The 15,778-nt window shown below is 40.5% G+C and overlaps 1 protein-coding gene across 1 annotated transcript in view; it reads right to left on the bottom strand.

Moving 5' to 3' along the window:
• Positions 1–15,778, bottom strand: part of MGAT4B (alpha-1,3-mannosyl-glycoprotein 4-beta-N-acetylglucosaminyltransferase B) — an 832,974-nt gene that overhangs the window by 447,057 nt on the left and 370,139 nt on the right. Inside the window, exons 2-3 of the mRNA XM_082253133.1 lie at positions 9,682–9,861; positions 1,430–1,570 (exon numbers count right to left, since the gene is read on the bottom strand). Coding sequence (XP_082109259.1) covers positions 1,430–1,570; positions 9,682–9,861 — 321 coding nt within the window. The remainder of the gene's footprint in view (positions 1–1,429; positions 1,571–9,681; positions 9,862–15,778) is intronic.

Consider the following 15,778-nt stretch of genomic DNA (forward strand, 5'->3'; position numbering starts at 1 on the left):
CAGAGTGCCCCTGTTCTAAAATTTAGTCGGACCCGTGAAAATTCCGGACCCTCGTCACTTCCGGAGACGCTACATCATAACCCAGCTGATGCGAGCCCTGGTGCGCATGTGCACAAGGCATTTTCAAGGTCCGATGAAATTCTAAGACTTACGAACAGCTGACTGAGAGGAGGAGGGCTGAGGTGGGACGCACACACCGCTGCGGGATAATGTTACAACACCGCCGCGTCATCGAGCAAGGAACATGTTGCAGAGCTGACTTAGAGGAGGCGGGAAGGATGTGAATACTCATACTAAATAGTAATGATAAAAAAAAAAAAAAATAATAAGAAATACTAAACATTTTTTATAATTACTATTTAGTATGAGTATTCACTTCCTTCCCGCCTCCTCTAAGTCAGCTCTGCAACATGTTCCTTGCTCGATGACGCGGCGGTGTTGTAACATTATCCCGCAGCGGTGTGTGCGTCCCACCTCAGCCCCTCCTCCTCTCAGTCAGCTGTTCGTAAGTCTTAGAATTTCATTGGACCTTGAAAATGCCTTGTGCGCATGCGCACCGGGGTTCGCATCAGCTGGGTTATGACGTAGCGTCACCGGAAGTGACGAGGGTCTGGAATTTTCACGGGTCCGATTAAATTTTAGAACACCCCCCAAGGCTCTGTACTATCAGGAGGTGGATTGGGGACTGTGGAAGAAGAAGGGGGAGGGGGGTCAGAAAAGACAGGATCAAACAGTCTTTTTACACAAAGCAGAGGGTTAACCACTTAGGTTCCACAGTGAATATAACAAGTATGCTTTACTGCTTATACAGACTGATTTTACTGTTGTGGGTTTAGTAACATTTGAATTGAACAAGCTGAAGTTAAAAGCTAATCTGGCTATCTTGCACAGCTGCACCAGATTCCCTTCACCATGACTTCAGATGACTTCACCAGTTTAAAGAAATCTCCCCCAGTGTGCTTGTTTCACAGGAAGACAGCCATGTTTACATCCAGCTTTAGCATATCCGTAGACACTGGATGCTTGCTGTTTTAATATCTGCCGTTTAGTCAATTTTGGGCAGCAATCATTTTATTATGGAGTAAAAATAAATGCTGCAGGCAACCTCGCAACACTCGTAATGTAAAAAATTTTACTGAGTTACCTAAACACTTTCACACTTATAAGTACAAGTGGGTAAGAAGTGACCACCATCTATAGATTGGCATGGGTATGTTTATGGCCAAGTAGGAAATCTAATTTTCTTCTGTTGACAATGGATACACATAAATCTGATGGCTACATTTTTCCTGTTGGCTACAAGATTTGTCCTGAAATGTCCACCTCTGATTTATCACAAAGTACACTGGACATGCAATACCAGGTTAATATTATGAACCGCTTGTGGTCTGACCAGACATGCCAGGAAAGAATTACTAACAATGCCTACCTCCTGTTCGACCTTGACCCACATGTATTGCCGGCTGCAAGCTGTTCTCCTTTGATAGCAGGTGGGGAAGGTGATGGAAAATGGTCGGTAGATGTAATACATTCTTGTTGGTGATGTTCCACAGTTTCAACTTGGTTTCATCTTAAAGAAAAAGATACAGCAAACAGAAAAGGTAAATGCATTTTGAAATGGTGATTTCTAAATTAACGTTAAAAAGCCTGATAAAGATTTAACAGAGAGCACACTGTGCAGACGATTGAACTCATTTGCAGCGGGCCCCTGATTGATGAGGTTTGGCCCGCGGATTGAAAAAGAATCATTAGTTCAATTTAGTTTGGAGAAAAACATGTTTTCTCCTTATAAACCTCAGAATGTACTAAGCAATTTAGTCAGGGGAAAGGTTAGAAGAATCTATTTAAAGGGATGCAGAAGGTGAAATACAAATGGGCTTCCATTAGAGTACTCTTTTTTTTTTTTTTTGGGGGGGGGGGGGTCTGCTACAAGATTTTTTTTTTTCTTTCAATGGAAATGCAATAATAAAACCAAAAAAAGTGAACTGAAATATACAGTAATGATCAAGTCCCCGACCTGATACAACATTTAGGCAGGCCATAGAAGGTGCAAATTTGCACAATTTCCTCATCATCACACACAATGTTGACAGGGGAATCCCTCCTCCCGAGCAATCGTCTTCTCCCTGTGGGGGGGAAGACAGTGATTGCAATGGAATCCGGCAGGCTGGTTGCACCCGGGTTGATCGATAAACCTGGTACATCCAGCCTGCCCATTATTGGTTCAAATCTTGGCCAGTTCCTGCTGAACTGGCCAAGATTCAAACTATGTATGGACGGCATTGGGCAAGAATCAGGCCATTTAAAGATAACTTGCCAAGAGAAACATTCAGTTTGCCTTTACTAATTTCTCCTAACAATGCTTTCCATTACTTAATGCTTACCATACTTGCAGTCACTAACCTGAAATATTTTTGAGTGGAGAAGTTACAAGAAGGTGAGCTCAGTGGCTCCACCCAGAGTGACCAGCAAGCCCCACCTACAACACCCACTGATAACTTACTGGCCCTTGAGCACTGACACACATGGCCTTGCTTGCCACCATTCCATAGTCATGCACAACTTGGCTCCCCACCACTGCACTGCCACACACACACCACTCGCCTTTACTGCACCAACGGCCACTTTACCACTCTCTGCACTGACGTGCACTACATTCAACACATCAAAACCAACAAGCACAACGCAACGGTATACTGCATTGTTGCACACAACACAATTCTTCATCAATGTAACCACGAGCAAAACACATAGCATGCTCTAGCAGTTTAGTGCGCAAGCAGCAGCCATTTTGGGTGCAGGTATGTGCGGCGGGGGGGGGGGGGTGATGTGTGCTTTATGTGTCACTACATTTACCTGTTTTTATCCATGAGGAAGATCACTTAGTGTGAACAGGCTTATTCTGCCTATCCCCAAATCTTTTCTATATTAACCACTTAAAGGACTAGGCCTGTTTCAGACATGGGTTGATTACAGGAAAAAAATCTGTATTTTTTTGCTAGAAAACTACTAACTCCCAAACATTATATATTTTTCTTTTTAGCAGAGACCCTAGAGAATAAAATGGCAGTCGTTGCAATATTTTATGTCACACTGTATTTGCGCAGCAGTCTTGCAAATGCAATTTTTTTGATAAAAATCCACTTTATTGAAATAAAAAAAAAAGAAAACAGTAGTTAGCCCAAATTTTTGTTTAATGTGAAAGATTTTGTTACGCCGAGTAAATAGATATCGAACATGTCAAGCTTTAAAAATGTTTTCTTATTTTACTTTTTATTTTTTCACTGTCCTTTTTTTCAATCACTTTTATTGCTGTCACAAGAAATGTAAACATCCCTTGTGTAATATTCAGTGATAGGTACTATGGAGGGATCTCAGGTCTATAAGACCCCAAACCCCTCCTCTGCACTTGAAAGTATTCAAAACGCCAAGATGAGCGTTTTTGAATACTTTCAAATTTTTTAAACTGTCGCATTTAAGACTCCAGTAAACCCTGAAAAGACGTTGCTTCTGGGTTACTACTCCGGAGACCTGATCAAAGCAGATTCCGGCTTTGTTCGAGTCTCCGGCCAGCCGACGGACATGCCGGCTGGTCGCTCCAGTCTTCCGGTAGGACGGGAGATCCTGAGCAGAGGGGCAAAAGGTGGCGGGGGGTGTGGTAACGTCTCCTCCCACTGCTTGTAATAACAACCGAGCGGTTGTTTAGCTGCATCAGTTGTGATTATAGAAAGCCGACCATCAGCTCTAAAAAACGGTACCTGGGTGATGCCTGGTACAACCAATTGAAGCAGAATGACGTACAGGTACGTGATTCTACGGCAAGTGATTAACAAAAAAAAAAAAAGTTTTGGCTGAAGTTGGGACTAGAGTGGTAATAAACCTCAAGCCTAAAATGTAATACTGTATATATTTCAGCTTAGATGTGGTGGCTTCATCAGTTTTCTTTTCTTCCCTCTGTTTTCACCTAAAGATCTGGCCAGTATCACTCCTCCTGTATTAGAGTGCCACCACTCTAAATGAATGAGTAAAGGGGGCACATTTGGACAGCAGCATTGTCAGTATGGAGGGAGAGGAGTGTTAAATGTATTAGCAGACTGAAGTCAAACTCCAGTTAATTCTTTATAAGCAAACATTTTTTTTTTCCTTTTGGGATAAAGGTTTTACATAAATAAAAGATGATCATTGTAAGCACCCCTGTGAGTGTTAAATTGTTGTCCCCTCTCTGTAACTGATACATTCTGCTGGAGAGCTTCAATTTGTGAAATCAACATACTCACTAGCTGGATCACCAAATGAAAACAGAAGAAAGAAAGTCTAAATTAGAAAAGGAATGCTGCAATCACATCTAAGAATTGTAATCTGCAATATAATAAATGTTTGCCTTTGGTAAACCAAAGAAATTGTACTCAGTTTATCTACTTTGTTTAGGCAAACAGTTATTTAAGAATATCAAGAGCATATCCAACAATTTCATAATTTATCAAAATTTTTCAAGGCATTTTCATAATTACAGGCAGCGTTATATGTGAGCTTATGGCTAGCGGGGGATTGGTTTATTACCTTTATCCACATCTTAGACTGGGTCTATAGGGGCTTTTATACCTTCTCTTTACTAGCTAATGCAAATACTAAAGAGAAAGCATATTAAGTTTACAAAAGCATTATCCACATTGCAATTAGCAAAGCCACTTAATAAACAAAAGCTTAGGCTTACCGATATTAGCTAACGAAGCAAAACCCTATACCACAAAAAAGCCAAACTTCAACTGCAGTATGATAAATGTTACCAGTCAGAATAGATGTCTGTTACAATAGGTGTATATATGCTGCTATTCGTTTGTTTTCTTTTCCCACTGAAGGAGGATAAGCCCAGGTTTATACTGCTGTGACTTCTCAAGTGACGTGTGATACAAAGTCGCATGAAAAGTCAAAACACATTAATTTCAACGGGTGCCATCTTAATTGCTGTGACTCAAGTTACTGCGACAAAACAAATAGTTCCTGCACTACTGTTTTGCACCTTCCTTGCGACATGAGTGCCATTGACTGTAATATTCAAATCACAAAAGCCATAAGGAAGTTTCTTTGTCTTAGCTTTGCGACTTTGGCTGCAACTCCAGAGTTTTTTTTTTTTAACCCTAGCCTACACTCCCATACGTGTGGCTCAGCCCTGATCCCTGCAGCTCAAAAATCACCTCCCAAGCATTGTCACCTCCCAAAGCACTTTGTCCACCTAGCAAGCATGTTGTCAGTTGTGTTTACAGTGCAGGAAAGATGAACTAATTTGACATGTACGTGAGCGTCCTGCAATTTTTGATACAAGGGGCCCGACCTATAAAGACCAAGGTAAGCGAGAAGGAGCATGGTTAGACGGTAGCAAGACTTGACCATGAGGATTGGGAGAGAATTTCGAACAAAGAACGTTATAAAAAGAATGTACATTTAATAATAAGTGTCACACTCTGTACTATTATGATTGGCCAAAACCAAAAAGTTGCACTGAAGTAGCACTAAGTCATCAGCAAGTTGCAATGCAAAGTCCTAGTTTCCTTCATATATATAGAAGATTCGATCACTACTATCCTATCAGAAGTAGGGGTTTTGCCGTCGTCCCTAAATAATTTGTATGTGTGGGTTGGTACCTCTGCAGACAGGGAGGAGAGAGGACACACAGCGGCAACTGCTAGAAAAACCACAAAAACGTATAACCACACTGTGGGACCATTAAGAGTGATTCCGGGCCGGACCCAGGGAATTCTCCTAGGTCACCCAAAAAGCAGATCTTTGCGGATACAAGCAAACACACACCCTGATGTAAGCCTAAAGAAGATACACAAATCCTCACAGAGGATTGGACTGGGGGACAACATACAGTGTATGACCCATACGGCAACATCCTAGAAATCGCATACTTGCTTTTTCTATGTAATATGATGCAGCATAGGTTCTCGCTGTTCTAAAAACGAGCAACTAAATCACACAAGGAACAAAACAAACTTATAACTGGTGACCAACACCCTTGAGAAAGGCTCACTTTGAGCCGAAATGCGTTGGGAACATAGGAGAACCTCTCTGATCTGAAATTCCAGGCTTACAGCGTGGAACGACAGAGAGACATATCGTCTAAGTCACCATAAATCACATGTCATGAAAACTTCCAACTTCTTACACTTACTCACCAGGGTCTATAACCCATCACTACTATCTATGTACTTACCTTGTACACTGCTTAAATTTTAATTTTATTTATTAAATCTTTTCGTTTTCACACAATTATGTACTACCCTTACTAACTTTACCTGCCTCAAAAGTCCCACCCAACTTGGCATGAGATACCAACCCACACATACAAAGTTTCCTATATATGATCCTGACTGCGATTTTGTACTATGAAAATTATTTTAGTGTCTTTGGTAAGAACTGAGCTCAGGTAGAAGATGTGACAGCATTACAGCCTGACAATCAGCCTGATTGTTCTGATTTGAAAAGATAAATGTACAAGCAAATAATAGATCAAGTAATTCTATTTAAAGCAGCACTATTGTTACAACTGAAGAGAAGAGATTTAGAATATTAGAGATGACCATCGGTGACTGGCTGTCTTTAGTTGCTCATTTCTAACTGCCAAGAGAGAACTGTGAGAATAGCAAGCACAGTTTATGTTTAAGGCTAAGTTCACATATATGCTACAGTAATTGGATGCGTTTTAACCACATCCAATGCGCATAACAAGAAAATGTGACCGACTCTCAATGGAGCCGGTTCACACATCCGAGGGGTTCGCCATGCGGTTTTGAAAAGGGTCCTGTGTGTTTTTGGGTCTGGTTCAGGTGCGAAAAAAAATTGCACCTGAATCGTACCTGAACCAGTGAAAAGAAGCACTGGACTGCAAACCGCAGGCGCACATGTGTGAACCCAGCCTTACTGCAAAATAGTATAGTATAGTATAGTATAGTATAGTATAGTATAGTATAATATAGAACATTTCTAGAAAATTTGGTAAAACAAATTAAAACTTGAAAGGCCATTTACACTTTTGCATTTTGGCATGTCGCACTAAAATTTTTATTTTGAACGGCACCCCAACACACCTCCAACACATTTATGTTACAGCTCATGGTAACGCACTAGCATTTGTTGTCCGTTCTGGAGAACTAGCAGCCCAATCACTTGAATGAGTTGCCAAAGGCAGAAGGTTTTTTTTTTTTAATCTTAATGCATTCTATGCATTAAGATAAAAAAAAAACATTCTAAGTACAGCATCCCCCCTCAGCCCCTCTAATACTTACCTGAGCTTATCTTTATCCAGCAATGTTGCAGGAGTGTCCCAGCTGCATGAGACCCCCCCCCCTCCTTACTGGCTAAGACAGCAGCGTGGCGCTATTGGCTCCCGCTGCTGTCAATCAAAGTCAATCAGCCGATCTGGAGACAGAGAGGGGTGGGGCCAGGTCAGGTCTCTGTGTCTGAATGGACACAGGGAGCAGTGACTCGGCTCAGGTGCCCCCAAGGCATGCTGCTTGTTGTGGGGGCACTTGACAGGAGGGAGGGGCCAGGAGCACAGAGGAGGGACCCGAGAAGGGGAGGATCGGGGGCCACTCTGTGCAAAACCAACAGCACAGAGCAGGTAAGTATAACATGTTTCTTATTAAAAAAAATGAGACTTTACAATTACTTTGTTTTGAATTTTTAAATGGTAAAATCAGCTTTTGATGCTAGAAAACTACCCCAAAGTATTATAAATGTTCTGAAAGCAGAGGTCCTAGAGAATAAAATGGTAGCTGTTGAAATTTATGATATTTATGCCGCTGTTTCTCAATCAAAATTAATTTTAGCGCACACAAACACAAAAGAATACACTATTTTGGTAAAATAAAAAGAGAGGATGTGCCAGGTAAATAGATAGCAAACATGTCAAAGATTTTAAATTTCGCACACATGAAATGGCGACAAACTATGGCACCTAAAAATCTCCATAGATGAGGTTTTAAAAGCCTTTATAGGTTACCAGTTTCAGTTTTAAGTTTCTGAAATTCATGGTTATACCTCATGTGTGGTGCAATCACCGTTTACATATGCATGCGGACCTACAGGCGCGTTGCTATTTGCGTGGTAGCATTTTTATGTTGTGTCGAGTAAATAGATACCAAACATGTCAAGACTTAAAATTGTATGTGCTATGAAATGGTGACAAAGCAAGGATACTACATTTTTCATAGATGGTGTACAGGTTATCACTACAAAATTATTTGTGAATGATGGCCCTAGAATTATTGCTTTCAGGCTGATCTTCACTGTGATGTATCACATGTGTGGTACCATTGCTGTTTACATACAGACTCGGGACCTGCACGCCTGTTCGCCTTTGTGTGTATGCACAGGGGGATAAGGGCGCTTTTTAAATTAGAAAATAATTACTTTTATTTTATTAAAAAAACATTTTTTTTTCCACTTTCTTATTTTTGTGACTTTATTGCTATCACTAGGTGGCTAACAAGCCCCCTATGTCAGGGGACAGGCTCTTTATGGAGTCTTTTAGTGCCGGTTAACACTTATGTACTGCAAATTTGATGCAAATTTAAAGGGGTACACGGTGCAAATTTGCATTGCAATTTCTGCTTGCCATATGCAATTTCAATGCCAATTTAGTTTGTGATGGGGAGTGGTCATATCTGCGATTTTATTTTCTTTAAAATTTAGGCAAAATAAAAAAAAAATACATTTGCAGTGATGTGAACACTGGACTGCGATTTCAATCCGGTCCCATAGAAGTCTTTGGAGCTGAAATTCACACTGCACTAAACTTGCACAGGACCCTTTATTTGAACTTGATCAAAATCACACTGCATATATGTGAAGAGTCTTCATTGGAAATAATGCTTTTCGGATCGCATCTGATCCGCATAAGTGTGAACTGCCACTTTTAAATGTCTCTTAATGGTGACATCAAGGATCTATTAGACCCCCAATGTATACCCCGCCCTTCAATTCAGCTAATCACGCACAAATTGTGTGGTTCAGATCATGTATCTTTCTCACTACAGTAAAAGTGATCGGGTGGCTGAAGAGCCACCCAGATCATTTATTGCACCGATTGGCAGGTGTAAAATATGACACTAATCTCATAGCTGCTGCTGAGCTTGTTATAACCACTTGCAGCCAGGCCGTTTTTTTTTTTTTTGTACGTTTAGCAGTCAGCAAGTAGTTAATCTGCTTCGGAATGGCAAAAGTGAGTCCTTAATAACCATAAAAATGCATGTCACTGCTGTATATTAATTTTTTTTGTGATGCATAAACACAAGGAAAGAAAACATAGGTTATTAACAGCACAACGATTCTGTCCAACAAATCAAAGATTTTGAATTTTCATAGCCCATGGTTTTAAATAAAACAGCTAAATTTGATACCCAAGTCCTTCTGTGATGCCCTCATTATCCAGAACACTTGCGCAGACTCCTATATCATATGGAACAGTAATTGCAAAACTGTCAGCTTTGTTTAAAAAAAAAGCCATAAAGCAGAATAGAACATAAGATTACAGTATAGAAAATAAAGCCAAATACCATTTTTCCTGCGCACGATATAACTGAGCCAAAGACCAGGTCATGTCTACATGAATCACCCCAGGCACTGACAGTTAAGGGCAATCTACCATAGTTTGCTTAGTTCTAGAACGTGTCTCACCAGATAAGCTGCTCCATGTGCGGTTGATGTCTCGTAAGGCTTGTTTTTCGGATATGGCCCTTTTTATTTCATCCAGGACCAGGTTTAGTTCCTTGGAGCGTTTTAGGTTCTCCTGTTCAGCAGCATGAAGACGATCCCTGAGGGCCAGGAACTCCCTCTGATATACATCCACCACATCTCCTGAAAGCACAGGATGGAAAAGACGTTAGCAAAATGTTTTACTTTTTTATTTGTAAGGTATAGTTAAAGCATGGCTTACAGAACAATACATAGTATTTAGGAACAGAAACCCAAATTCATTTTCATGACGTTCACACTACTATGTCTTTTGCATGTAACCGTCCAGATTCATAATCAGCACTCAAGAACCCGTCGATGCCAGCATTACTTAAACAAACCCTGTCACAAACAAGGCCATTTTCAGATTAAATTTCTCACAGGTATACCCTAAAATAAATTTTGAATAAAAAATAAATTAATTAATCATCTCCAAGTGAACAAGGTATAAGAGGTTGCTGAACATTTTTGTAGATATAGACCAGCTTCTGCCTCAGATATTGATTTCCGTGAATTAGCCGAAATTAGGCTTTGAGATATGGGTGGCCCTACCAACCCCACGGGTTCAATGACGAGCAGAAAGGAGTCAGCTGAAGAATGACTGCAACCAATCAGTTTGGGTATTCTGACAACTGCTGCCTGTCAGCACACAGTAGCTGGCAGCAGATTTATCCATCCATGTTCTTTAGCGTGGATGGGGGAATCTATGGGTTTGTTTTGTTCGGTCTGCTGGGTTGAGCAAAAAAAAAGGGCTTGTGTGTATGGCCATCTTTAGGCTACGCTCTGACATGCAAATAATAATGCAGTTGAAAAGGGAGCAGAAAAACCCAAATGTAATAATCCTGGGCGTGTTATGAAGAGGTGCCCATACTCTATACAATGAGGGGAGGTGCTTCCAAAACACACATACAAAAAACAACTACCAAAGCAATATACACCCAAAAGGGCTACCAAGTTCTATACAAAATATAACTTATTGGACATATAATTATATCAAAAAGCATTAGCAAGGGTGAGGAATCCCTCCTCACAAAAAAGGAGGGGGGGAGGTGTGTGGGGGTGAGGTTGATGGGAAGTCCCCCCGTTTTTTTGTGAGGAGGGGTTCCTTATCCTTGCCAAAGCTTTTTGATATAGTTTAAAGGGTGCCCAGTTTTAGGGCAGTCATGAGCCTCTTCGGAGGTTGACTGTAACTGCACCCAAAGAAAGGCGCCTTCAAAGCTGCACTTAGGCAAACACACCTCAGCACAAACGAAAAGGAGCAAATGGCTTTTTTTCCCAAACACAGGGAACAGTAAGAGGGAAATTCTGGGAAGTTTGTAACTTGTGTATTGTTTCTAGCTGCAAGAAATATATAAACCTAATATATTAGAAGTTTTAGGAAATCCTTTGACTGCGGATTGAAATGGAAAGGTAATTTTAGCAACATTAAACTACAAAACTGTATATATGTTACAGCAATTGGTTTGAATACCAGTGGGTTTTTTTGTTAAATGACTAAAATCATTGTCCGTGTTTGTATAAGGTCCCATTCCTACAGTCATTTATATTTTCAATAGTCTTAAAACATATGGGGCTGTTGGCAAACATGAGAAGCACCCTAACTGAGCCGCATGTTTGAAAATGCTGAATTTTACCAACTTAGACTTTGTGGCGGAACTTTACCCATAACAATTTTATAACAATTAAGTATTACCATCATAAGTAACAAAAGCACACACATTCAACATTGATAATTATGCTATTAAAATTAGTGTGTACTTTAGATTGCCTCCAGCATTTCTCCTGTTTCTTCTTGCTGGAGGCTGCCGTTTTGTTGAAGCCCAGAGCAGCCAAATCCTTATTGCAAACTCTTTCCCTTCCCCCTTGGTCTCAAAAACTGTGTTTGAAACTGTATGTCCCTTTCTTCAGTTAAAATATCTAGCAGTTTGTTATGTCACCTCTCCTGCTCTCAGCGGTTGTCAGAATACCCAATCTGTGTTCCCTCTGTGACGGGAGTCACTTTGGGTGGGGGGCCCATGGAACCCAGCTTACCTTAGAGAGGTTGGGAAATCCCTGTCTCAGCTTCCCAGGTCCCTCTTATGCGTAAGTCACCCTGTGTCTATTAGGGGGACAACGATGGACAACTACCTAATGGACAGTGAGAATTTGATTTGGATTACTTCAAATGGGACAGTAATATTTATCAACAATATCCCTCAAGAAATATATGAAGATTAAATCCCACTTTACACTGTGAGACTTAAAGCCTGTTGTAGACCGTTGGCATGAAGTCTGTGACTCCTGAATAATCAAAGCATTGCTTAGATGTGGATTCCATGGTTACTTGTGTCACCTATTGTTTGTTTGTCTGCTAGTATTGTGTGCACTCCACCTAGGCTGGTTTAGGTGACTAGGTAATTAGCACAAGGTAATTAAATCATTGTCAGCTATTAGTTGCTACAGGGGAAGTAGTATACTATTTGTGTTGGTTGTTCCTTACGTTATGTTAATTATATTTCTGTATACAATTTCATCTGCATACGATAATGTTATCAGGCACCTGACCTGATGGGGTATATATTCTGTGTGAGTTTGTTCAATAAAGAGTTCTAGATTTGCAGCTAAAACGAGTTCTGCCTAGTTCTTGGCTGCAATAGGCATCTATTATATCTGATATCTATGTTCATGAATGGAGGAAGTGGTATACCTGATGGAAGCACTCAAACACAGTGCGGGTCGGTTCTGTCACACCCTCCAAACTGCCTGCGCCATTCCTGTTGCTTTTGTCCTCCAACAACAGTAAATCTTAAAGCGGTCAGCTGATTGGCCTCTACTGGCTCTGATTTTAGGCATAGTGCCCAGAACAGAGAGCAACTGAGCATGTGCAGATCATTACTGGATTTAATAAAATTAATAGTATTTTAATGTTTTACATAGCTATACCTAAACAAAGGGGCAAGCCTGAAATGATCTATCAGGACATAATTTTCTGACTAAAGTTCCACTTTAAGTATAAACTGTCCCAAGAAATTTGACAAAATTTGGTCCACCTGGATTGATGCTCATGGTTCAGCTGAGATTAGTGCTGGGTAAAATATTGTACTGGGATATGGTTCGGAAGGGACTTGTGTTCTTTTCCTTCTCTTTCTTGATTTATACTCGCTCCTGATCCACCCCCCCCCCCTTTTCGGGCTATGTGCTCTTCCTCAGGGTGGATGGGTGATCCTCAAGTCCTTGGAGTAGGAATTTGATTGATTTTACCCCCTTTCCATCATTTCTTGTTTTGTTATGATCTGTTGTGTACCTTATTTTTGACCTACCTGTGATGGATCTGGATTGTGCCAACGTATGTGATCTTGTATTTTTTTCTGTGCATTTTTTAATAAACTTTTAGCTGTTAAGTGTCACTTCAAATACTCATGGCTCTTGACGATATGGATGCTGAGTGAAATTTCATGCCTGTGTCTAAACTCTAAATCCAAGTTTAGTGGAGCCAGGACCCCATTTGGTATACGTTCTCTCTGGATTCTGATCAGTTGCCATGGATACTGCACTTTGCACTTAGCATCATGCTTCTTTCACTTTCTTTATAGAATAAACCGTGCTGGTAACTTTACCTCTGCAATTAGCAGAATACCCAAAAGGCATTAGGAAATTCTGTACGTGTAGCGGGGAACCCCTTTAATTTTGTATTAACAGCGTGATAGAGGATATCCAACTGGCTTCTTAAAACTCAATTTTCAGGCTGATTAAAATTAAATAGACAGTTCTCTGAATCCCATTATAACCAAAACACACCTATGGTGACTGCTTTTACATAAGGTAATTGTTGTTTGTTTTCTGCTCCGGTAAGTAGCTCCAAATGTGAAAAGAAAGCGATTTTGTTACATCCCTGGAATTCTAGGTGAAAAGTCTGCACAGTTACCTTTAATAACATAACTGCAATCCTTCGGCACAAAAGTGGTTTAACAGCTTTATGCAGCAGTGATTAACATGAGCCAGTGCCCATAATGAGAGTAGGTGACCTCTAGTTTTTAAAGGACAGACTCAGATACTCTTTGCTGTGCTTGAAGCTTGTTTAATCTACATAGTAACAGCAAAGTAATAGAAAGCACAGCAAAGCCTGTGCTTTAAAAACATATACAACAAACAGTTTACTCTGCCAGTCTAGGGGGTGACTTTAAGGAATGCTTCATTCAAAACTGAAAAGTAATTACTGCAGCAAATATATTATTTCTTCCCAAGGTTTCTCTTTTTCAGCCAGACACTGCTAGGGCACATAGAAAACAAGTGACATGCTGTAAATGATTGCTCTTCACTGGATGACACAGCATGTCCCTGCACAGCAAGTGCAACTAACTGAGCTGCTATGTAGTGACATGAATGTAGTGTCACCTTGTGTACTTAAACTTCCCATACATTTCCCAAAAAAAAAAAAAAAACAAAGGAAGGGAACTGTGTGAAGCGAGTAAACGCACATCACACCAATGCCCCCCTGTCGTGCATCACTGCAGCTAATAAAGGACTGCTACCAGTACACTAATGAGCTCAGAGTTTAGTGTGCAAGCAAGTGTGAATCAGCCCTTAAGCACAAATTCCCCCCCAATACCTATGATCGCCATGCTGATAATAAAGTATAAATAAAGGAAAACTTTTTTCTTTTTATATTTGTATGGAGTGGTGAGGGGTCAGAACCACTGTCAGATTTTTCATTTTTGTCTGTTCCTCTCTATAATTGACCTGATCGCCATTGTCACCAGGAAGAAATGTGAAGGGAAATCCACAATTCTAAGACGCTACTACCAGGACAGGAACAGAGGGGGAGTCTTCCAATGGGGACATTTGTTCTAGTGACCAGAAGTACCAAATTAACAGCGCTTAGGGCATCGGGGTGATCATAGGTTCATAATAGGTCAATTATAGGATGCTACCACAACCACTAACAGTAATGAATAGTTTATTAAGCCACGTTGAGCATAAAAGTATTAAAAAACATATCACAAGCAAGCTGATCTGATTACCAGTTCCAGTGGCAATGGTGAAAAATCAACAGCTCCACGCTCAAACCTGTCCAAGAGCCTTGCATAAGTTATCCAGATGGAAAAGGCAGTCAGTGTAAGGTGTGAAGCCAATGGAATTAGCACAGCACACCTCTTGCTTTTATGGTACTAGAACAGCGCACCCTTTGCATTTATGCAAAATAGCTGAAGGTCTTTAGCAAGCACAGTCTTGATAGACATCATTAAAAAGTCTTATCATCAAGAAAGCCTCATTTGTCTTTGTATAAAACATGTGTCAATTAGTCCAGGGGTTCAATAAATGTTTACAGATGTCTCCTTTCTCAACATGTTTCACATATTTTGCTTCATCAGGAGAACAAGGAGAGGGAAATTCAAACTTCAGTTCTGAGTATTCAAGTACACCTTAATTTCATTGTACAGCAAGTTTCTTTCCATACTGGGGTTGGTCCAGCTCCACTCCTTAATGATAACTCAGGTTACCCACCAGCTCTGGAATTTGACTGTTAGCCACACACTGTCTCTTCCTGTACACACTCTTCCCAGTATGTAAGCACTTACACAACAGCAATTGTCAGCCATTTTGGATAAAGGCAAGAGTTGCACTGTGCAAGTACTATAAAGGCAAGGGGTGCACTGTGCTATAATCATCGGCTTCACGCCTTACACTGACAGCCTTTTTCATTGGGATAACGTATGCACGGCTCTTGGAGACCTTCGAGCGCGGAGCTGTTAATTTTCCATCATTGCCAATGGAACTAGTAATTGGATCAGCTTGCTTGTGATATTTTCTTTAATACTGTTATGCTTAACGTGGCTTAATAAATGACTATTAATTACTGTTAGTGGTTGTTGTAACAGCTTATAATCGACTTATTATGGAACTCTAAAGGATGCATTGTCAACCCAATGCCCTAAGCCCTGTTAATTTGGTACTTTTGGCTTGATGTGTCCACTGCTCCAAGTGGCACTTACAGAAGCTGTAGTTATCAGGTGTTTTTTCTCTTCTCTTATACATATTTGTGACATCAGAAGGTTCAGCG

The sequence above is a fragment of the Pelophylax lessonae genome (genome assembly GCF_965119305.1).
Source record: "Pelophylax lessonae genome assembly, chromosome: 4".
Taxonomy (NCBI): Eukaryota; Metazoa; Chordata; class Amphibia; order Anura; family Ranidae; genus Pelophylax; species Pelophylax lessonae.